Here is a 25,425-nt window from a genome sequence, read left to right as displayed (position 1 = left end):
GGGGAAGGGAAGGGAGGAGAGGGGAAGCGAAGGGAAGGGAGAAGAAAAGAGAAGAGAAATTTTACAACTCATAACATTTCCTTTCCAAATAACTTCAGCCCTGCAATAAAATGAACAGAGCTATAAGACACTAGTGAGACTTGGATTCTATTCTGAGCAAAATGCTTTATGAAATCAGGAAGAAAACATCTTAAACAAAATGACCCATTTAACAGGCAAGAACCTTAAAAAAAACAAAAGTGAATTGGTCCTAGGGACTAATTTCAAAATAGACCAAAAAATCAAGTTTCTAAAAAATGACTTATATTCCCATTTCTGTCCCTAACTGAAATTTTAAATTTACCTGAATAGTTAGTTATCTCTCTGTTCTTTATCTATTTTTAGAAGGCATTTAAAAACAAATTGCCTGGCAGGTCTAAAAGTGCTTGATTAGTATTTGTCCTGATATAAGGAAGTCATGAATGAAAAATCCCCTAATGAGTACAAAATACATGTTGATTTTCTTACCAGTAGTATTCTTTTTTATGAGTCTTTTCCTGAGCTACAAGAAAACATGAGTGAATTCCTCTATCACTTCCATGTGGAAAAAGACTTTCTAATTATGACTCAAAATCCAGTGCAATAAGAAACTGACAAATTTGACTAGATAAAAAAAAATGTTTTAAACCTTCTGCATGGCAAAAAATATACTAAGCCAAGTCAAAGTTAACAAATTGAGAGAAGACATTTGTAATATACACCACAGATAAAAGACTAATATTACTATCCCCAATATACAAAGAAATTTTACAATTTGAAGAAGGTGACAAAAATTCCTATAGAAAAATAGATGAAAGATACAGACAATTCACAAGATTTTCTGAAAGGCCCTTAAATGTTTGAAAACACGTTCAACCTTACTCATAATAGGAGATATCCAAATTAAAACCACATTGCAGTGCCATTTTCTTCTACCATATTGGCAACAATTTGTAAAAGCTTGGTAATATACTATGGGTGAAGCTGTGGGAGAAAATGGTATTCTCATAAATTGCTGCTGGGATTGCAAAATGGTTCATCATTATGGAAAGAAGTTTGGCAATATCTAAGAAAACTATGTATGTCTTCACATTACAATGCAGCGATTTCACTTCTAAGAATTTACCCTGAAGATACACCTCCAACATACACATAAATTATTCACTGCAGCATTATCTGTAATTGCAAAATGCAGGAACTCCCTAAGCACTCAAACTTGGAGAGTTGTTGAGTAAAATATGGTACATATACATAATGGCACACCATGTGCTGTAAAAAACAACAGTATACACGGTATGCTCTCTTTTGTCAAAGGGAGAGAAGAAAATAAAACATAAATACACACCACACACACACCCCTGCCTATTTTTACAGAAGGTAACAAAATAAATCAGAAAATAATGAAGTTAGTATCTACATGATGGGTGGATGAAGTGGGAGGGATGAATGTAATGTTACTTCTCTGGATATACCTTTTTATGTGGTTTTAACTTTTAAATGCATGTTAATGTTCTATATATTCAAAACATAAAATCAAGAATGAAGAGGAAAAAATCAACTAAAAGCAAACTGAAACAAACAAAAACAACTGTATTTTAAATGAATTACTTAACCACATTAAGTAATTAAGTATAATTACTAAATTAAGTATATGTGTCACTATGACAAAGTACCTAAGAGTGGGTATTTATAAAGAACATAATTTTTTCTTTTTTTTTTTTGAGATGGAGTCTTGCTCTGTTGCCCAGGCTGGAGTGCAGTGGCGCAATCTCGGCTCACTACAGCCTCTGCCTCCCAGGTTCAAATGATTCTCCTTCCTCAGCCTCCCAAGTAGCTAGGATTACAGGCGCCTGCCACCACACCCAGCTAATTTTTTGTATTTCTAGTGGAGACCAGGTTTCACCATGTTGGCCAGACCGGTCTCAAACGCCTGACCTCGTGATCTGCCCACCTCAACCTCCCAAAGCGCTGGGATTACAGGCCTGAGCCACCACACCTGGCCAAGAGCAGAAATTTATTTTCTCACAGTTCTGGAGGTTAGGAAGTCCAAGATCTAGCTGTCAGCAGAGCTGGTGTCTGATGAAGGCCTGTTCCTCATAAAGGCCACCTTCTAGGTGTCCTCACATAGTGGAAGAGCAGAACAGAGAAATAAAGCCCTTCCTCAAGCCCCTTCATAAGGAGTCTAATCCCAACCTTGAGGGTTCCACCCTCATGACTTAATCACCTCTTTAAGGCCTCGCTTCTAAATATGATCACATTGGCTGTAAAGTTTCAACGTGTGAATTTTGGAGGACACATTCAGACCACGGCACACACTGAAAGGGGAGTAAAGGGTAATCAATATAAGCAACTTACGAGCTTCCGTATTTAACTACAGGTAACCCCTGAACAATGCGGGGGTTAGGGGTGCCAACCCCCACAGAGTTGAAGATCTGCATATAACTTTCGCCTTCCCTAAAACTTATTTACTTATGTCTATTGCTGACCAGTAACTAGCCTTACCAATAACATAAACAGTAAATTATCATGTATTTTGCTTTATGTATTATATACCATATTCTTACAATAAAGCTAGAAAAAGACATATTCTTACAATAAAGGTAGACAAAGAAAACATTATTAAGAAAATCTTAAGGAAGAGAAAATACATTTACAGTACTGTACTATATTTATCCATACAGCAAGTTTATACTTCCTGTTTACAAGATGAACTGTCTGTCTGAAATGGCAGCCACCCCAGGTGCAGACCTGTCTCTAGTACCATCAAGCAATTCAACTTTTTCTTGTAATGTCATGACTTTTCTCTGCTTCTTGGGAGCACTTCCAGCATCCTCGCGACACCGGAGCTCATTGCAATAGCAACAGGAGGAGGCTACGAAATTATTGCAGTAGTGTAGTACATACTACAGTTAAGTTTATGCAGTTACAATCTAATACTACTACATCTTTATGTTTGTCTGTATTTCCCTCGACTGAAAGTAGCACCATGTGCGGTCTGTTTGTGTGCGTAAGTTTTGATAAATTTTAACATTTTATAATAAATTTGTATATATTTTATGGTAGGCAGTAAATGACAAAATAGAACAGTACCTGCATTTATTTTATGCATTCATGACCCAACTTTTTCTTAATTTTTTTTCAATATTTCTAGGCTATGCAGCTCATCTGTGAATTTTTTCAAATTGTCACAAATCCCTAAAAATTGTTCCCATGTATTATTGAAAACAATCCAAGAATAAGTAGACTCACACAGAGGCCAACTGTACATACCTAGTTTGGGAAACTGGGCAGAGGGAGGGTGAAGAAGAACTGCAAGCAAATTCTGAACTCTTCTGTATTAGTCCACTTGTGCTGCCATATCAAATACCACAGAGTGGGTAATTCAAACAACAGAAATTTATTTCTCAGTTCTGGGGGCTAGAAAGTCCAAGGTTAAGGTGCTGGCAAGGTAGGTTTCACCCTGAGGCCTCTTCTCATTTATAGGTGGCCACCATATCACTGTGAGCTCACATGATCTCTTCTTCACACAAGCTCTCAGATGTGTCTTCTTTTAGGTCACTAACCTCATCATGAGGGCCCCACCCTCATGACGTCATCTAATGTTAATTACTTCTTAGAGGCCCCTTCTCCAAACATCATCACATTGGAGGTTAGGGCTTCAACATATGAATTTTTGGAAGATACAAACATTCAGTCCATAAATCCTTTTAGAAGGTTTGGTTTTCATATTAGTACAGGTGTAGTAAATCTGAAATTCTTTTTAGATGTATTATAGCATTAAGCAAACTATGAAAGAAGGGATTACAAAAAGGAAATGGGGGAAGGTATAGGGGTGGTCTGGAATTGGAAATACTGGTGTAAATTCATTATTTCTAAAACACATATATGTACGTGTATACATATATGCATGTATGTACGTGTGTGTGTGTCAGTTTATTGCCTCTCAGCTCCCAACTCATCAATACATGCTCTATAATAAACAACAGAATTCCTTTAAGCATTTCTCCTTTAAAGTGAGCACAAGGTTAAGCTTTCTCAAGAAAAGGGACTAGAAGGACACCACAAGATGAAAGTAGTTCCTGAAATTTCCAGGGCTCTTGACAGTGGAAGATGCCATGAAGGTATGAGAAAATCCAGGAAAGTCCGTCTATCCGCTAGCCCAGCACACAGTCCTATGACCTTACAGCTTTGGCCTAGTGACAATCTTTCTATAGCTCCTCAACATGGAAACCAGTGATCCTGTCACTTGTCCACACTCCTAGCTGCCAATGGCCTGAGGGTCACAAAGTGAGTGGTCACTCCTTCTGCAAGCCCCTCTCCACCCCACCTCCTGTATGGGCGATTCACTTTGAAGGCCCTCTGCCCACACTCCACCACTACCATGTAGGGATAGCCTCTTCCCTTGCCTGCACTCCAGAGGGTATTTACTGATCGCCCAACAACTCTAGACCAGCTCTAGTCTGGCTAAGCTAACAAATTTCCGTGCTATGTGCTAGGCTGAACCACACCTTCTCCAATAAGATCTGAACCCCTTCCAAGCTTATCCTTCCTTGTATCATCTCCTTCAGCCCTAGGGTACCATACAGAGTCTCTTTATATCTTATTGTTTCTCTCTTTTCAGTTAAAAAATATATGTGTGTGTGTATGTGTGTGTATATATACATACTTATACACCTGTCTCTTATACACATCTAGATGTGTATAAGAGACAGACATAAACATGTGTGTGTGTATATATACATACTTTTTTTTTTTTTTTTTTTTTTTTTGAGAGAGTCTCACTTTGTTGCCCAGGCTGGAGTGCAGTGGTGTGATCTTGGCTAACTGCAACCTCCGCCTCCCAGGTTCAAACGATTCTCCTGCCTCAACCTCCTGAGTAGCTGGGATCACACGTGTGTGTCACACAATGCCTGGTTAATTTTTGTATTTTTAGTAGAGATGGGTTTCACCATGTTGGCCAGGCTGGTCTCGAATTCCTGACCTTGGGTAATCTGCCCGCCTCAACCTCCCAAAGTGCTGGGATTACAGGCGTGAACCACTGTGCCCGGCAGTTAATTACTCTTTATATTAAACTTCCTGTGTTTAACCTACTGTGTGGTTTCTATCTCCCAATTGAACCCAGACTGCTACTGAATGTGTGTATGTGTGTATGTAAGTATGCATATGTGTGTTTGTGTGTGTGTGTGTGTGTGTGTGTCTGTTGAACGAGTCTAGCAGCAAAGATATTCCAGTAACAATGAACACCTCTAGAGGCCAGATGTTGGTTTCTAATACCATTCCCCATTGAAACAGCATTCCTCAGAGAAATTGCTGCTTCCAGACCCAAGGCAGGGTAAGTACAAGATGATGCTGAAACATAAGCTAGAAAATAAATAAATAGGTGCCCACCCACCACTGCCAGTGATTGGGGTGCACCAAAAGGACACATGAGCCAACCTAAAGGGGCTCCTGCTGGCCAAATCTGGGACACTTTGACCAAATTTCAATCCAAATAATCAAAGGAAATAATCATTGAAGAAAAAAGTGGAAATCCATGAGTTTACAGATAGGTAGGTGGGTGGATAGGGAACAACAGGAGGCTCTTGATTACATCTGTCAGCTGTCAGTATTCACGGAGGGAGTAGTGGAATTGGAAAATCACCATTTTTGCAACTATCATAGAAAAGATTGGCTCATGGAAGAACCATCGATGGATCATAAATCTAGGAAAGAAATTCTGATAAAGAATAGGGTATTTGCATGGTTTTGAAGTTATCTCTCAACAGATTATCAAATACAGGGGGGAAAAAACCAGTAACAACACAGTTGAGAAAATGGACAGCACTTGGGCCAGGTGATCAACATTAACATCACCAATGAGGGGCAGATAGCTACCGTGCACCTCCACATGTGACACCCTGAAAAGGACACATCATTTATGTAATATTCTGGCTTGGGATGATTAATCTAAATTTAATAATAAAAACAAACAGACAAAAAAAACACACAAAATACCAAACATTCTATTAAAAACAAAGAGGGGCATTCTTCTAAAAGGTCAATGTCATAAAATATAAGGAAAAACTGAAGAGCTGTTCCAGATTATAGGGGTCTAAAGATATCTAACGACTAAATGCAGTGTGTGGTCCTAAACTGTATCCTGTGTAGAGGAATAAAGAAAAACTACAGAGGATATTTCATCACTTGACAAAAGCGGAGTATGGAGAATAGTTTAAGTATTGAATTGAGGTTAAATTTCCTGAAATTGACAACTGTACTACAGTGGTTATGTTCTTGTTCTTAGGAAATACACACTGAAGTATTTTAGAGTAAAGGACCAAGATGTATACTCTCAAATGATCCAGGGGGGAAGAACACCTCATATATATTACGAGAGAGAGAGTGAGTGTATGTGTGCACTTGGGAGTGCAAAGGACAGAGTAAAGCAAAATGTTCATAGCTGAATTTGAGTAAGAGTATTCTTTGTACTTTATTCCAATTTTTGTGTAAGTTTGGAATTATTTCCAAATAAAATGGTTTTTAAATGCCTTTTATCCAAGGTCCTATGGGACATTCATTAACAAGTTCTCTGGGTAAGCATGCAGCTCTGCCACAGCCCTCGAAAAGAAAGAGACTTGTCTAAAACTACACAGTCCAGTATGGTAGTTACTAGCCACATATGGCAACTGGGCACTTGCCAGCGTGGCTAGTCCAGATTGAGATGTGCCAGATTTCAAAGACTAAGTATAAAAAAAAGAGTATCTGGGCCGGGCATGGTGGCTCACGCCTGTAATCCCAGTACTGCAGGAGGCCGAGGTGGGCGGATCACCTGAGGTCGGGAGTTTGAGACCAGCCTGACCCACATGGAGAAACCCCATCTCTACTGAAAATACAAAATTAGCTGGGTTTGGTGGCGCATGCCTGTAATCCCAGCTACTTGGGAAGGCTGAGGCAGGAGAATCATTTGAACCTGGGAGGTGGGGGTTGCAGTGAGTCAAGAGTATGCCATCGCACTCCAGCCTGGACAACAAGAGCAAAACTCTGTCTCAAAAAAAAAAAAAAAAAAAAAAAAGAGTATCGGTTATCAAATTAACAGTTTGTATATCAATTACATGCTGAAATATTTTAGATATATTGAGTTAAAGTATATTAAAATTAATTTCACCTGTTTCTTTTTACTTTTAATGTGTCTATTTAAAATTTAATATTACATATGTGGTTCATACTATGTTTCTATTGCACAGTGCTGAGTTAAAATATAATAATGCTTTTTTAAAAAAAAGAGGTAAAGGCCGGGCGCGGTGGCTCAAGCCTGTAATCCCAGCACTTTGGGAGGCCAAGACGGGTGGATCACGAGGTCAGGAGATCGAGACCATCCTGGATAACATGGTGAAACCCCATCTCTACTAAAAAATACAAAAAACTAGCCGGGCGAGGTGGCGGGCACCTGTAGTCCCAGCTACTCGGGAGGCTGAGGCAGGAGAATGGCATAAACTCGGGAGGCAGAGCTTGCAGTGAGCTGAGATCCGGCCACTGCACTCCAGCCTGGGCGACAGAGCGAGACTCCGTCTCAAAAAGAAAAAAAAAAAGAGGTATTGATCACTTAAACAAGTATTTCATTACTAGGGGAAAATTTCAGTTTACATTACAGAGCCTGACTCCCCTAAGGTGTTTTAATCTTCAAAATACATAGTTAGGTTTTTTAAAGCATAATTAAAGGAAAACAAAATTTTAAGGCCTAGGAGACAAGCAAAAGCTCTTTGGTCATGTTGTTTAACTAATTCCCTAATTAGTCACAAACGCCATCTGTAGTGAATTTCCTGAAGAGGTTAAAAATAAAAAAATCTAAAATTTTGAAAAATATCAAGTGAATGGAGAGACAATAGATGGTTTTTACACTCTTGTTTTCTGTATAAAATTAACTTCCCAAGTCCTAAACATTAACTCATACTGTCTTATAAACAAAGCCATCAAACATTTATTTCTGCTACCAAGGACTTTACAAAATAGACCTTTCTGACAAAGATGGTGCTTTCGAGGTTTTTTTTTTTTTTTTTTTTAATGTTAAGGTTCTGATTAATGAACTCCTCCTTAAACTCTAAAAATTTAACCAGCAAAGAAAGAATACAGATAAAACATACAAATCTGGGTTTTGCCTTAAACATTGTTACAGGGATTATATAGTGGGAGGAAAAAGAAAGTTTGGAAGTGAGCTTGACTAGGAGGATAAAGAAAAGTCCCTAAGATAGAGACAATCTCCTCTCTATTTTAGTAGACCAAATCTAACTAGGCCAAGTGGAAAAAACAACACATGTCAGTAAGAATTCCCTAAAACAGCAACAATGAGGAAGAGAAACCAAATGGAGGCTGCCAGAAGGTACAATAAAAACACCCAGCAATAGAATCTTGGACAAAATGCACAGGCGTGTTTGTTTTGGAAGTTTGAAGTCAAGTTTGTGGGTGGACCCAATTGGAAACACTAAACTGTTGCACAGTACAAATTCTCATGTTTTTCCTTGTGGCACCCTTCCCACCCATCCTATACTATATCCCAGAGAATTGACCGACTTCTAGACAAAAACCTCCTAGTAAAATACGATGCCCACTGCCCAATCCATTTCTGTGTTTCTGACTAAAAGCCTCGCTGTTGAAGGCCCAATAGGTAGAGCTCCATGCAGAGCTGAGGCCCCAAGTCAGGCTCTGCTGGCTTGCAAGGAGGCAGGAAGATGAATGAACTGCACATGATGCAGTCCAGAATGCCTTACAGATTAGGTACATTAGTGCCCAGTGTCCCAGAATCCCAAACCTGTAACAGAACTAGGGCAAAAGTCCCTCCTCCCCACACAACGGGGACACCTCCCACCTGTACTAACCTCTCACCTGCCTCTTGCCTCACATTCCATTCCCACATTTAGCAACCATGAGGGCGCTCCTCTCTCCTGCTAAGCCAGATGACATATAACTAGGCAATTCTTCTCTCCACCAACATCAGGCACTGAAGGGTTATTCTCTGGGTTAGCCACAACTCGTTTTGGGAATCTCAGGCACAGCAGAGATGGTGACAAGGATTGAAAACAAGAATGATGTTGTGAAAAGCCAAATACATAGAATCTAGAAGGTTCTTGAGTTCAATTTCAGCTCTGTCAATTAGCAGAGATACCTTACTTTGGGTAAGCTGCTTAACGTCTCTGTACCTCACTTTCTTCATCTAAAAAAATGACAATAACAGGTGCAAAGCTGCAGAGCTGATGTGAGGACTGAGTGAGCTACAGCACTTAGGATGGTGTCTGGTACACAGTAAATACTCAATCAATATCAGCTCCTCCTCCTCCCTCCTCCTGCTCCTCCAACTTTCATATAACTAGCTCTACCTCTTCCCCAGCCGCGCGCACGCACACACACACACACACACACGCCAGCTCTCAGAATGCTGGCAATAGGAGTATATTCACAGGCATGTGACTGGAAGTTTCTTATTGAAAGAAACTGAACCACTATGGAGAAAGCTGCTTGAACGCTGACCTTTGGCAGTCCCAAGAAAAGAGCTGGTTCTCCCCCAGATCACTCTATAATACAATAAAGCTCACCAGCTAAACACCCCCTACATATACACACACAAAAGATGCCAAAGAGATTCATGGTGCACTGCTTTTACATTTGAATAAATATTCAAGGATCATTAGACATTTAAAGAAGACTTCAATTATAAAACATCTGGGTGGTGGTGAGGAGATTCACAGAGAACCACCCCTATACACACTCACACATACCTCTTTTAAAAAACCTCAAAAAAAACAGATCTAATGCATGGAGAAAAAAAATTTGTTTAAAACCATAATTTGTATCCTCACAGAAGTATGAGAAAATATAGTGCCCATAAAATAAGAACTGGAGCAGCCAGAGGATTAGCACAAGATGAAGCATCCCTCAAATACTATATTTTTGATCCATATTTGATTGAAAAAATTCCACATATAAGTGGATCCACAAAGTTAAAACCATGATGGTCAAGGGACAACTATAAAGATAAATTAGATAATATATTTAAAGTCATGGCATTACTAAGTGATGGAGCTAGAATGTAAACTGAGTCTAGCTCCAGGGCCTGAGCTCTTAACTACTATGCTTCTAAAAACTCTGGAAATGTGAAGACAAAATTCTGAAGAAAACTACCTAAAAATCTGTACCCAGCCAAACTATCAAGTGTGAGAGCAGAATTAGGACATTTATAGAGATAAGAAAGTCTTATAATGTATGACTTACAAATACTTTCTTAGGAAGATACTGGAGATTATGTTCCAATAAAAAGGAGTCAGACCAAAAAAAACCACAAGATTCCAAAAACAAGACACAGAAGAAGTAGGGGGCAGAGAGAATTCCCAAGATGATGATTAAAAGGAAGTTCAGGAACTCACCTGGGCAGCAGGCCCACTGAGCAACCAATCCAGAGAGCAGAAGGATGACAAACGACTCCCAGGTGGAGGTCTTCAGGAAAAAAACAAAAACAAAACAAAACAAAAAACTACAGGAACTGATAAACCATCTAATCAGTCTGAATGCATGAAATTACACTGAAGAGAAAGGAAGGTTTTGCAATAAAGAAACTAAACCACTGGGGGGAAAATTTTTATCATGAAGTGAAAAGAGTTAAATAATGAAGGAATACAATCATAGTACCCTATTTGGCTCATCTGGGAATAATAGTGACATAGTTTAAATAGTGTAAACACTGAATAATAACCAATATTTGTGATACAGTAATACTGGAATGATTAGATGGTAGGGCAAAGTTGGGTTGAGTGACTATGAAAGAGAAGAGAGCTAAATCTCCGCCTAGCGAGATGGGAATGAAGTCAATAGACAAAATCCTAAAATTGATTCATCAAAAAAATAATAGTATGAGCCTTTGTTAAGTGGCCAGGACAACAGGTGGGGGGAGGGGGGAGACAGGAGTTAGAACATTGCTATTTTTCATTCTTAGCATTTACCAATATGTATAACTATTACTGTGATAAAAAATTAACTCACACTACTGAGCTTCGGTATAAAAATAGATAAGCCAGTTTAGGTGAAATGAGATTCTGACCTAAATATAAAACAACAGTTCCATTTCTGCCTCTTTGCTAGAAAGGTTCCTTATTCAAAATAAGAATTCCTAAGACATTTAAAAGAAGAATTGTTCCTTAGCCGGGCGCGGTGGCTCACGCCTGTAACCCCAGCACTTTGGGAGACTGAGGCGGGCGGATCATGAGGTCAGGAGATCGAGACCATCCTGGCTAACACGGTGAAAACCCGTCTCTACTAAACATACAAAAAATTAGCCGGGTGTGGTGACAGGTGCCTGTAGTCCCAGCTACTTAGGAGGCTGAGGCAGGAGAATGGCATGAACCCGGGAGGCGGAGCTAGCAAGTGAGCCGAGATGGCACCACTGCACCACTTCAGCCTGGGAGACAGAGGAAGACTGTGCCTCAAAAAAAAAAAAAAAAAAAAAAAAGAGCTGTTCCTCAAATCCCTTCAGTCTACAATAACTGGCTACAATTAAGAGTCAGGCTCATGTGTACATTATCACAGTACCAAGGTGACTGATGTCTATTACTTCTTTAAGACTATTATTTCCATAATTGATTAAGCATAGCCAGTGCTGTCAACTCTCAGTTATCCACACTGGTGAATAAATGCACTGAACTGAATGGTAATTTTTATACTCACATTTGATTTTTCAACAATTCTATTTCAATATGAGAGTACGACCCAAACCAAAAGCACTGTCTTCTTTCATGCCACAAACATTTGTTACTATTGTTTATTATCATGACTATGTATGTCTGGTCCCACCTGCCCATCCAGCTTTGCTTTCCACTACTCTCCAACACTTCACCAAACTCTTCCATGTCCAAAACACACACCACAGTCATTCAAAACTCTGTTTAAGGGTGCCTCTTCCCTTCACCTTTTTGAAGCAGTGTCTTATAGATGGAAAAACACACAAATTCAAATCTCAGGTCTGCCATCATGTAGTTCTGCAACCTCCGACAATTTCCTTAACATCTCAGAACCTCAGGTTCCTCAACTGTATAGCAGGGATGTTAATACAAAGCCGTAGAGAGATGCTATGAGGGCTACACTAAATAATGGACATAACACACACACACAAAGTATGGGAACATATATGGCAACTGTCATCAGGAAAGACAACATTATATCCGTGCAAACGATATCCACCCTCTGACACACATGACAGGCGATCCATCTGGGCAGGAACAGTGCCTTTTTCATCACAGTAGAGCCAAAGCCCAATAGCATCTAGCCTAGAGCAGGCTCTCAAATATTTTCGGAACCAAAATGAACATTAAGGTCCAGCTCATTCCCTGACTCCCCACAGGAAGCTTCCCTGTCCACATTGGTCCACAGTGCTTCATCCTCTGACCTACTACAGCACCCTGCAGTACATCAGAACAGTACAATATCTTCCACCCATTTCTTCAGCCTTGGTCTAAAAAAAGAAGACAGACTCACCAGGACAATGAAGTTAACTATGGCTATATTCAGGGAATGTAAGAATATTTTTTAAATACCTAGTTGACTTCATTCACACACTGCTCCACCTTTCCAGTCCCACTACGCAGATCCTTTCTCTCAGTGTTCCCACTGAGGAAATCCTTAGTAATAAAGCTGGCAGATAAAAGTGGAACATCCACGAAATTCTAGTAAGTGCATTTTATCAGTTTAAACTCCTTTCCAGAGTAAAAAACTAGGTAAGTTTCCACTATTCATTTTGCTCAATACAGTAAATTTACCTGCAAAAAGTACAGTTAAGTCCTCACTTAACTTCAGGGATAGGTTCTTAGAAGCTGAACTTTAAGCAAAAACGACCTGCATATGAAAACAATTTTACCTTAAGCTAACTGATATAAACAAGAGTAAATATCCTACGTATATACGACATACTACTAAATGTCATTTCACTTCAAGCTGCAGTTTCCAAGAACTTACCAACAATATTGAGGACTTACTGTATAGAAAAGTCTGAGGGGTTGTGGTTTTGCAATTCATATCTCTAACATTATACGGTTTTGAAACCTGCCATGCAGATCCACTGAAGCCACAAACATTCAACGATGATGTAGCCCTGAGCTTCTCAGCCCCTATTACCAGCTACAGATGACCCCAGGGAGGGCTTTTATCCACCAACGACGCCCTCTCTGGGATTCAATGCACCTCTGGGAGTGGGGCAGCCCTCCTGTTATGGAATACCTAAAGGCACTACCTAGGAAGGAAACAAGGTAGATGTGGTCATCTAGCATGCTAAAATACGCTCACATAAACAGAAACGTTGCTTTACCAGAAGAGTTGCATAAAACGAGTCATTAATGCTGAGTCACTAATAAATTATCTCTAATTCAGGTCATGAACACATGATTATGTAACTTCAAACTTGACTACAACCACATGCTGAATACATTAAGCACAGAAACAGTCATATCTGAGCACTTGCATAAGTCAAATTATTAAGGCAGCACCCTAGTTTAACCATCTGCCATGGAAATTAATAAAAAGTGTATCATGCTCAGATGGATAAAATCCCCATTACAAACTACAAACATTTCACAGTATAGTCAAAAGGCACAAAGAACATCACTGCATGTCCAACAGGGGCAATTTTGTTCCAGGGCAGGAAAAAATGCATAGGTCCTTGTCCTTGTCAGCCAGGTTCCAAAAGCATCTGACAAGGGAGTACAGTCACATGCTTAGGTTGGGGCTGGGGAACGAAGTGTCCTTCATCTCTCTCAGAAATGCGTCTCTGAAGCCAGAATGTGGCTTAATCTTCTTGCACGACTGAGAAAAGTACGAGTTAAATCCTAAGTATTTCTCAAGGTCCTGCTCAAAGATGATCTTCACCACACAATCTCTAGGAAGCCTCATTCTTCATTCTTTGAACAATTCAAAGCTTGCTTTCTCTTCCTAATGGAAATGCAAATAGAGGAAGGCGAAGTCCACGCTTCACCCTCATGCTAGACTGTAGATTCCATGAGGTGTAAGCTAGGACTTCTCTTGCCCCTACACAGTGGCAAGTACACACAGCACCCAGCACACAACAGAGATGTAGTAAATACCTGCTAATGCATGTGTTTTCAAATCTAAACTGAGGAACAAAAATCAACAAACACTGTTTCTGGCCTCATAAGTCAGAACCGTAACTGAATTTCCAGGTACTAAGTGATACTGTAAGGACTGGAAAGTGATATACGTAAGTATATTACTTTAAGTACAAAGGGTATAGAGTACTTTACTATTTCATCACTTATACACCATTTTCACAGCCCTTCGAAAAACACACTGTCTCAGGTTCTACAACTCTGATAGAAGAGAATTATTATTTTCAATTTACTACTGACTTGAGTAAACTAATGACTTGAATGACTTGGACAGGTAAAGCTAGAACTTCTTGGAATCAAGATATGGAAAAACAGAAACAGAAAGGAAAAAAGAACAGGCCATCACTAAAGGAAATAAAACAGCCCTCCATTATATCCACCATTATAATACCCTAGTTGGTCATCACAAATCTACTAAAAGTCACTTTCTATGTAGAATTTATAAGAGAGATAAAAGAGCTGCAGTGAGTTTTTGCTGGCTTTATTCCAAAATGAGTCAACTTTTCTCACTAAAACTGTTGTACAGATTAAGTACGTTAAATACTGTATAAAAGTTTTAAAATAAAATGGTTTTCTAATCTCTTCAAATGTTGAGAAAGTTGGTCATCACTATGCACAGTGAGGTGGACACAGAACCTGGTTTGCCAGTCCCCAGTGGCTCTGGGCCTTCTTCAAGAGAGGGTAAATCAGACAATGGTACTAGGAGGGTCTTTCACTGCAAGGGAGGCCGTTCTTACAATCTAGAAATTCCCATCCTTTTTGGAATTAAGATGTGTCATACAGCGTTTTTAGTAAAAAAGAAAAGTACCTTAGAAATAAATTTTTATAATATTTTTAAACACTGAAAAACCTTACTATACATTGTTAAGTAGAGTCCTCCACAATGGGAGGATAGTAGAGTCAAGAGATTCATGAGGAAGTTTGTGCTAGGCATGATGACGAAGGAAGACAAAAGTGAGCACGTTTCAGATATTATCTGGAAGTCAAACACAGTCGGAGGTCTTGCTAATAACAAGACTTGGGGACAAGGGACGTGCAGGGAGATTCCTGAACTGTGAGCTGGACTGACTGACTGGTCTTGGGCCATCTACCAAAATGGGAAAACAGTGCATGGAACTGATCTGAGGGTTCAAGGGGCAGGGGGCAAATCAGTTCTGTCTGGGTGACCGATAGTCTACGAGGCCTGATTGGTGTCCACTTTTGTATCTCATATATCAAGTTGGAGAATGAAGTTTGGAACTAGAAAGAGATGGCAGACAGAGAGAGATACCTGGAGTCATCAGCATGTAGGGAGATTTAAAGCCAACATAGAGAGGAAATACAGAAAAATATGCATGCCTGGTACCCGTTAACATTTAAAGATGAGGCAAAAAAGAAAAAAAAAGAAAAAAGAAAAAAAGGCAGAGCCAGCAAAGAAGGGTGGAAAGCAGAGGCCAGAACAGTAACAGGAAAACCAGGAGACCCTCATGTCCTGGAAAGTGAGAGAAGACAACGTCTCCATTCTACTGATGCTACTGAGCAACTTGCTACTGAGGCAACAAGTGCAGTTTAAAAACAAAAACGAAACACCAAAAACCTATGAGTTTAGCAATGTGTGGTCATTGAGAAAGAGATCATTTCAGCAGAATAAGGAAAGAAAGCACACTGAAGGGGGCCAAAAAGTTAAAGGAAATTTTTTAAAAAAATAAATAACTAATTGATATTCTAAACAATGAGAGGTGAGGAAGTTAAGAATGACGGGGTACATTGATCTTCCAGTAAGTTTTACCAAACGAGGCAAGCGGATAACTATAATAAAGCATTATCAGTGCAACCAGAGAAGTCTGATCAGTGTACAACAGGGACAAGGGGCAGGGTCAGACAAAGCATATCAGAGAAGATGTATCCAATCCAAGAATTCAGGTGAGACCACTGCTGTAGTAGACACGTCCTTATAACAAAACGAATTCCAGCAACTACACATGACTGCCTGCTTATTCTTAAGTCAAAAAAATCCTGTTGGTCGGGCAAGGTGGCTCACGTCTGTAATCCCAGCACTTTGTGAGGCTGAGGCGAGTGGATCACCTGAGATCAGGAGTTTGAGACCAGCCTGGCCAACATGGCAAAACCCCATTTCTACTAAAAATACAAAAATTAGCCAGGTGTGGTGGTGGGCACCTGCAATCATAGCTACTCGGGAGGCTGAGGCAGAAAAATGGCTTGAATCTGGGAGGTGGAGGTTGCAGTGAGCCGAGATTATGCCATTGTACTCCAGCCTGGGCAACAAAGTAAGACTCTGTCTCAAAAAAAAAAAAAAAAAAAAATTTCCCAAAAAAAAAAAAAAAAAAAAAAAAAAATCCTGTTAAATGACAATCAGTACTAACCTTGATTAATTTGCACGACATCTACCACATCTGTAAGAAATTGTTTCATAGAATAAAAACACTCCCAAGTAATTATTTTCTGAAATAATCTTCATTATGGAACATAATTATTTTGCCTGACATACCTGCCCACCTGTTGGGGACTCTTTTAAAAGAAAAATTCATCTTTCTTGAATTACTGCTTCACAGTAAAAGGACAAATAATTCTTAAAAAACATCACTTCTCAGCCAGCCACGAAGAGTCTCCCTTGGAGTTTCAGTAGGTAAGCACACATCTATTCCTCTTCTATAACACTGCTATCAAAGGTTTCAAAAGAGATACTGGCAAAAGGATTAACCGTCCCCAAATGCCATAAAAAGTTGCTTTGGGAAAAGTTCATTTGGTTGATCATTCACCTTTTGTGGTAGTGGTTCTTTTTTATGAAAGGTGCTTTCAGGATTGAGGGGGGGGCACATATTTTGACCATCTGATTAGAACCATTAACATACTTACCAAATATGAAGCCATTTATACAGGTTAAGAATTCCTTGCCTATATGTTTCACTCCGGCAAATATAGCTGATACCATTTTATCACAAATTTCTAACAACAGAATACACAATGTGAGAAAGGCAAACTAGTCTCAAAGACCAGACAAACATTTATCACAGTATTTAATTTCAGATTCAATTTATCTAACTGAATAAATTTATAATTGCAAAACTGTTAAGATTTGTTAAATGCGTAATGTAAAACAGATTTTACATACTAGCTGAGGGTGAAATAAATTATCTTTCATTCAGATTTCTTTCCTTTTTAATTCAGTTGTGAAATTAGCAGATGACTAGTTCTGACCCCTTCAATTTAGTTAGTTCCATGGCCAGAAATAAAATCTTGCAGCGGTTCTTTCAGTAGTGTTCTTAAGGCATGGCCGGTGGGGACACAGGGTTTTTCTGCTTCTTGTGGTAGAAGGGAGCGAAGATAAAGTAACTAAGTATGGGCAGAGATGAGTTACATGTCAGCCTTCCCAGAAATGAAAAAACAAATTAAATAAAACCCAAGGTTTCTTTTGATGATTTCCTTAAATGAAGATACAAGTTCACAACCCCTGATTCAGAATCCTTACAGACAAGTATTTTGAGTTCATAAGTTTTTAAATCTTAGCAAAGTCCTACAGGGGGAGCTCCTGTCGATTATCTAATGTCACCCACAGGTCTGGGCAGCCTCCATAATAAAACACAGTATTTCTGCAGCTGAAGTGATGGAATAATAACAATCAGCAGCTTCACATCAGTCCAGGTCAGGTCTTGCCATTAAAACAATTACACAAAAACTCGCTATTTCAGAGCCCTTAGACTGAACAACCGTGAGCTGGGCACAGTGGCTCTCACCTATAATCCCAACACTTTGGGAGGCTGAGGTGGGTGGATCACTTAAGTCCAGGAGTTTGAGACCAGCCTGGGCAACACGGCAAAACCCTGTCTCTACAAAAAAAAAAAAAATTTGTAACTAGCTGAACATTGTGGCATATGTCTGTAGTCCCACCTACTTGGGAGGCTAAGGTGGGAGGATCACTCAAACCCGGGAGGCAGAGGCTGCGGTAAGCTGTGATTGTGCCACTGCACTCTAGCCTGGGGAAGAGAGAGAAGCTCTGTCTCAAAAAATTAAAAAAAAAAAAGATTTAACAACTGAGGATAAGGGATAGAGGACTCGTATTTAACACAAGTTACAAGAAAATAAAGTTTTAGGAAAATGTTAAACCCCTAGATTCAAGTTCTCCTCCATACAAGCTGCATGAATTTAGGCAGGTTATTTAACATCTTTAAAGCCTGAGTTTTCTTCTCTATAAAAGGGAAATAATGATATCTTCCCATGAGTCTGCTGTGAACAACATGAGGTAAGATGCCTGAAACTACATCGGGCACTGGGCAGTAGGATGCCCACCTCAGTTTGCCTGGGATTTTGCAGTTATTAACACCGACAGTCCCACATCCTGGGAAACCAGGAGAGTTGGTCACTCTACTTGGCAGGCATTCAGTAAATGGCACATATTCTTTTTTTTTGCGGGGGGTGGGGGAGAGCAGAGACAGGGTCTCACTATGTTACCCAGGCTGGTCTTGAACTCCTAAGCTCAAGCAATCTTCCCGCCTCAGCTTCCCAAAGTGCTGAGATTACAAGCATGAGCCCCCATGCCCAGCTAAATGGAACAGATTCTAGTATGAGGAACAGAAATTAACTGAAAGTAAAAAAGGATCAGAGTGAACACGCAACCTAGAAAATGGGAGAAAATTTTTGCAATCTACCCATCTGACAAAGGGCTAATATTCAGAATCTACAAAGAACTTCAACAAATTTAAAAGAAAAAAACAAACAACCCCACCAAAAAGTGGGCCAAGGATATGAACAGACACTTCTCAAAAGAAGACATTTATGCAGCCAACAAACACATGAAAAAATGCTCATCATCACTGGCCATCTGAGAAATGCAAATCAAAACCACAATGAATTACCATCCCACACCAGTTAGAATGGCGATCATTAAAAAGTCAGGAAACAGATGCTGGAAAGGAAGTGGAGAAATAGGAACGCTTTTACACTGTTGGTGGGAGTGTAAACTAATTCAACCATTGTGGAAGACAGTGTGGCAATTCCTCAAGGATCTAGAACTAGAAATACCATTTGACCTGGTGATTCCAATACTGGGCATATACCCAAAATCATGCTACTATAAAGACACATGCACACGTATGTTTGCTGTGGCACTATTCACAATAGCAAAGACTTGGAACCAACCCAAATGCCCATCAATGATAGACTGGATTAAGAAAATGTGGCATATATGCACCATGGAATACTATGCAGCCATAAAAAAGGATGAGTTCATGTCCTTTGCAGGGACATGGATAAAGCTGGAAACCGTCATTCTAAGCAAACTATCACAAGGACAGAAAACCAAACACCGCATATTCTCACTCATAGGTGGGAACTGAACAATGAGAACACTTGGACACAGGACAGGGAACATCACACACAAGGGCCTGTTGTGGGGTGGGGAGCAGCGGGAGGGACAGCATTAGAAGAAATACCTAATGTAAACGATGAGTTAATGGGTGCAGCAAATCAACACGGCACACGTATACCTATGTAACAAACCAGAATGTTGTGCACAGGTACCCTAGAACTTAAAGCATAATTTTTAAAAAAACAACAAAAAACAAAAAAAGTAAAAATGCAATGTGGAAAAAAATCACACAAAACAGTTTCAACAGTGAGACAGCCAGACCACTGTCTGTGAATTAGAATCCTCTCTTTTGTGGTAGGCAGAATTCTAAAACCGCACCCCCTGGTATGCACACCCAGTGTAATCCCCTCCCCAGAGTGGAGGTGAGCATGGCCAGCTCAGGGATGCCATTTTTCAGACATGGAAAGTCAGAAAGATTTGAAGTTACAGCAGATGCTCTCCTTCTGGCCTTGAAGAAGCAAACTGCATGCTGTGGAGAGAGTCACAAGGCTGGGACTAGTTAGGGCCTCTAAGACCCGAGGGCCTCAGTCCTACAAGGAACTGATTTCTACCAACAAACTGAATGAGCTTGGAGGAAGGCCCTGAGCCTCAGAGGAGCTAGCAGTCCTGGCTGGTACCACGTTTCCCAGCCTGGGAGACCTAAGCACAGGCCCCAGACATACCATAACAGGGCTTCAGAACTACAGAACTGTGAGACTAGAAATGGGTAACGTTTTAAGTCACCAAGTCTGGGGTAATTTGTTACACAAGAACAAGAAAAAATATTTTTAAGAGTATCCACTACAAAGGTGCAGAGATGTGGGGGGTGGGGGGGGTATAATGCGTGCATGCCTGTATGTATATGCCCAATATATTATTTGTAAAACATAATTTCTTGGCCGGGCGCGGTGGCTCAAGCCTGTAATCCCAGCACTTTGGGAGGCGGAGACGGGTGGATCACGAGGTCAGGAGATCGAGACCATCCTGGCTAACATGGTGAAACCCCATCTCTACTAAAAAATACAAAACACTAGCCGGGCGAGGTGGCGGGCACCTATAGTCCCAGCTACTCGGGAGGCTAAGGCAGGAGAATGGCATGAACCTGGGAGGCAGAGCTTGCAGTGAGCCGAGATCCAGCCACTGCGCCCCAGCCTGGGGGACAGAGCGAGACTCCGTCTCAAAAAAAAAAAAACATAATTTATTGCACTGTTTTTTAATGGAAAAAGTTCAAATTCAAAAGAAGCTTCTTAATAAATTAAACTCGGTGGAAAAATCAATCTCAAATTACTCTTGGCCTTACAACTAAAACTTTCATGCAGTGATGATGAGGTGTAAATAGTACAACCACTTTGGAAAACAGGCAATTTCTACTAAACCTAAACATGCAACACTATGATTTAGAAATTCCACCTTCTGAATGCACAGGTCCATACAAAGACACGCACATAAACGTTCACAGCAGCATTAGTCATAATAGCCAAAAACTGGAAGCAATCCAGATACCCAAGAACAGGAGAAGAAAAACACCAGGTATCTTCCTTCAGTGGAAAATTCACATCAATTAAAAAGTACAAACTAATAATATACACAACAGGGATGAATCTCACAGATATCATGTTGAGTGAAAGAAGCCAGACACAGAGAGTATGTAATGAAGGATTCCACTTCCATTAAGCAGTGACAGAGTCAGAATGTGAGTTACTTCTCAGGAGGGGTGTGCTAGGATCTGAAGGTTTCCATCCCCACAAAACTCAATGTTGAAACCTAATCCCCATGTGGTGGTATCAATAGGTGGGGCCTTTGGGAGGTGATCAAGTCTTGAGGGCTCTCCCCTCATAAATGGGATTCCTATCCTTATAAAATAGGCCCAAGGAAGCTCCCTTGCCCCTTCCACCACGTGAGGACACAGGAACAAGGTGCCATTTATGGAGAAGAGAGCCCTCACCAGACACTGAACCTGCTGACGTCTTGATGTTGGACTTCCCAGTCTTCAGAATTGTGAGCGATAAATTTCTGTTGTTTATACATTACCAAGTCTAAGATATTTTGATTTAGCGGCAGGAATGGATTAAGACAGAATGTAAAATCTGGAAAGGAGCACCAAGTACCTGTAACTGGTGCTGGAAATGCTGTATATTTTGGTCTTTTTGGCGCTTATATGGGTGACTGCATATAAAAATAATCATTGAAAGTTAAGTTTAGTACACTTTACTGAATGTTTATATTGCTACGATCTGAATGTCTGTGTGCCCCCAAAATTCGTATGGTGAATCCCCCTAGGTGATGGTAGTAAGAGGTAGGGTCTTTACAGGAGGTGATTAAGTCATGAGAATGCAGCCCTCATGTATGGGATTAATGGCCTCATAAAAGAGGCCTCAGAGAGCCTCTCATCCTCTTTCCACCAAGAAGAAATCAAAAACCGTACCATACTAGCCCCCTGATCTTGGGACTTTCAGCCTCCCAAACTGTGAGAAATAAATTTCTACTGTTTATAAGCCACCCTGTCTATATTCTGTTATAGTAGCACAAATGGACTAAGACCTATACTTGAAAAATATTCCTGCTCCTTTACAATAGCTATTTAATAACCATTTAATGACATTTTAAGATGCCTGAAATAGCCTTGGATTCCTCATTTTAAAAATATCTAAATAAGCTAGTGAAGAGTAAAACATGAATATTGTGAAGGTGCTATACAAGCATAACTTTGCAAGAAATTATCACTCAAAGCTCTTATTTAAAACACAATGCCTAACACTTAAGTATTGCTCAATAAATGTTGGTTGCATGAATTCCATAGATAATCCCACTGCTTATATTTTAGAAGCCCAGAGGAATCTATATGTACAAATATATGGCATAATAGCCTGAATATAATATACCCTATACATGTGAAAAACTATGGTTCTTGTCCATTAACTACTTCTTTACCTCCAAGTACAAAAAAATACAAGCCAAGTGTCAAGCCATCACCAAAGAAACGTAGATGTTAACTGTGCAAGGTAAAGGCAGCACCACTTTCATTTTTCACACTGTCAGTGTGACATCAGGGGTGGGGATAACTCTTTGCCATGCAGACTTGGAGCATGAGAAGTTGGTTAGGATCATCTAATTTAACCCCACACCGTGGTCAGAAAGCGCCCTGGCCTCCCTACTGCTGGGCGTCTTCCCACTGCCTGGACCCTCTGAGAGAGTGCAGGGGGAAGACAGCAGGGGTGCCAGGGACAACTGACCCACGTAGGGAGAGGCAGCCTACTGTGAACTGTGTCCACCTTAGCATCTTTTCTGCCAGAGCATAAGAGACAGAACTCACAGCATGGAAAGTCTCACTTAGCAGCAAGTCTATGAAACTGAAATGAAGGAAGTTTCAAGTCCACAAGGGGCTCAAAAACACCACTGGAAGTGACCAAAAAGTGAAACAAAACCACAGCTCACCTCGCTATTGTGGCCCCGGAGGTTGAAATTTATCCTCTGTGGAGTACTCCTGTCCCTGCGACAGTGGCTAGAGGTGAAAGTCACCCCAACCACTCCTCGCCCATTGCCCGTGGCCAGCCAGCCCTCCTCGTAGTAGCGCCTCCTGCACACAGGCTTCTCCTTCTCACTCTTGGGGACACGCCCCTTCCAGGACAGGCACAGGATGTTGGAGTCACTGCAAAGCACAGGCCCATGTTCCACCGCTGCATACATACTTTCTTCAATGAACTGTTTTACTTAAAAAGTAATGCTAATGCTGTGAAATTTAAACCAATTACTTTCATTGGTGTATTTGTTTTTGTGGTTGGTTTGCGTTGAGTTTTTCCCCCTTTAATTAAGACTGACCTGAATCTAATTAGAAGGTCAGTATTTTATAAAGATCCACCGAATGCATAGTGAAAAAATTCCTCTATAAAAGATGATGGCAGTCTTCTAAGAAAAGGTAATGCTTAAAAAAACATGGGGTCCATTTTTATTTTCAAGTTCTCAGAGGAAGAACGTGCTGATCCTTTGGAGAAAGAGCATCGTTAATTAAGTGGTGATCAAGAAACAGTTTTCTTCTTTTTACTCCACTTGGTTATTCTCATTCAGCCTGAGATTCCAGTTTAGTGTAATGATTCCAGAGACAACGGGTTGCAAATACATAGATTTCAAGTAACTTAAGGCTTTAAGAATCCCTCTAGCTCGAATTTTTCTCTTCAGAAGTTCGGATGCAGAGACAGAACACACAGGATCATCTTCCTTCGGAAGCCACCCTCTAGCATGTTTTCTGAACTAGACAAATTTCTGCTGCTAAAGCTGAAAAAGATTGCATAAAGGGAAAAAAAGGCACACAAACCGTGCAAAACAGACCAGAGTTTGTGCAGACAAGAGTCCAAATTGTAGGAAGAAAAACAGACTCTCTCCCCGTTGTTTCAGAACCAGAAACTTTCCACCTCAAAGCTTGGCCCTGTGTCCCCGGGGAACGCAGGGCTCCATCGGACTACTCCTCCACCAGCCGGCACACCCCTCAGTGCCATAGAGGCTAGAAAGAAGGCCCCTTCACTCAAGAGGCAGAATGTTCCAGCGCTCTTACAGTGGTCCCAGTGTTTGCCTTGGGTGAGTCTTAAATCCTCTTGCTGACAAAACAGAGCCACGCTACAAGATTTTATTTCTTTTGCTCGTCTCCCTTCTCGCTCCCCCAGTTAGCACTCCCCTTTTCTGCTCCTAAAGATCTTTTTCCATCTTGATGAAAAAAGCTAATCTTAGAATTAAGTCCATCAGGTAATCTTCTCATACGCAAATCTTCTTGGACTTGACAGGGAAGATAATCCCTTAAAACAAAAGCAGAAGCCAGAGTCAGATTCCCTCAACTGTCTCCCTAGAGAGTGATCGTGTTTTGCTGATGGGTGCTTTCCTGTTCACATTCAGAGACTGTCTCCAAACACCACACCGCTCGTCCAAAAAAAAGAAAGCTTTGCTTGGATTTTCCTTGATATTTGTTTTATAATTATTGGTTTCAACTGCTATTTTACAATATTATCCTATAGATGCAGGAAAAGAAACGGGGAAATAATAAATTAAAATTTCTCAAATACAGTTAATTAAAATAGGCAAAGGAATCAGTTCATTATTCAAACGTGTCCCATCATACTTGAACTTGCTTTCCTCTAGCCAAAACCACAATAGGAGTTACTTTTCAGTCCAGAATTTTAATCCATCAAAATCACCAAACCCACTGAAAAATAAAGTGCAACAAGCACTGTGTGAGCCGCTGCAATGTTTGAAGTCACATTTCTTTCTCAGTCACCTTCGCACTTAGTTCCTTCTTTAAACTGGAAGGTATTTTTGTGGCTTAATCTGTGCAAATTTTTTTTTCTTCTTTTTGCAGACTTTCTTTACCCATGCAGACCATATGGAAAATTGGCCATTAGTGATGTATTTTTCTCCCCGGGCTCCTGAGCCCAGTGGTGTCAAGTTGCTCCATCTGATTCTTAAATTAATTTTCATCAGTTGTAAAACTCTCAAGTGTGCACAAGAATGAGCCTGTCTTCCCGTGTGAATGTGTAAGTACAGAAAGAAGGTTTTAAATGCACATAGACACACACTCTTCAACTGCCATACGAAGCGTCTGTTTCCCCAGTCATTTCAGGAACCATCAGATTATTCACGGCTGGAAGGCCCTGGAGTCTTACAAATCTGTTAAAATAAAAAAAAAAAAAAAGATATAAAATAAAAAAACTTTAAAACACTGAAAAATAAAAGTTTTGAGAATAATTGCTGAAACTGAAATGAGAGACCCATCTTTACACTTATATCAAATGGAGCTACTGACTGCACTGAATGGTAAAATCCAATAGTGAAAGGATACATCTCACCAGCCTCAAGACAACACACAACACATGAGAGCTCTGCTGGCCATGGATCGTTGTATTCAATTTGTCAGCAGCTGGGCATATCTGAATGAAATCATAG

At 40.2% G+C, this 25,425-nt stretch overlaps 1 protein-coding gene across 1 annotated transcript in view; it reads right to left on the bottom strand.

The window, feature by feature from the left end:
• TULP4 (tubby like protein 4) overlaps positions 1–25,425 on the bottom strand; it is a 259,230-nt gene that overhangs the window by 212,627 nt on the left and 21,178 nt on the right. Inside the window, exon 2 of the mRNA XM_011976427.1 lies at positions 22,933–25,149. Within this exon, the coding sequence (XP_011831817.1) occupies positions 22,933–23,184 (252 nt within the window). The 5' untranslated portion in view covers positions 23,185–25,149. The remainder of the gene's footprint in view (positions 1–22,932; positions 25,150–25,425) is intronic.

This window comes from Mandrillus leucophaeus, unplaced genomic scaffold (assembly GCF_000951045.1).
Source record: "Mandrillus leucophaeus isolate KB7577 unplaced genomic scaffold, Mleu.le_1.0 Scaffold166, whole genome shotgun sequence".
NCBI classification, from domain to species: domain Eukaryota; kingdom Metazoa; phylum Chordata; class Mammalia; order Primates; family Cercopithecidae; genus Mandrillus; species Mandrillus leucophaeus.
Note: the sequence above shows the minus strand (reverse complement) of the source record. Positions and strands in the feature narration are given on the sequence as shown.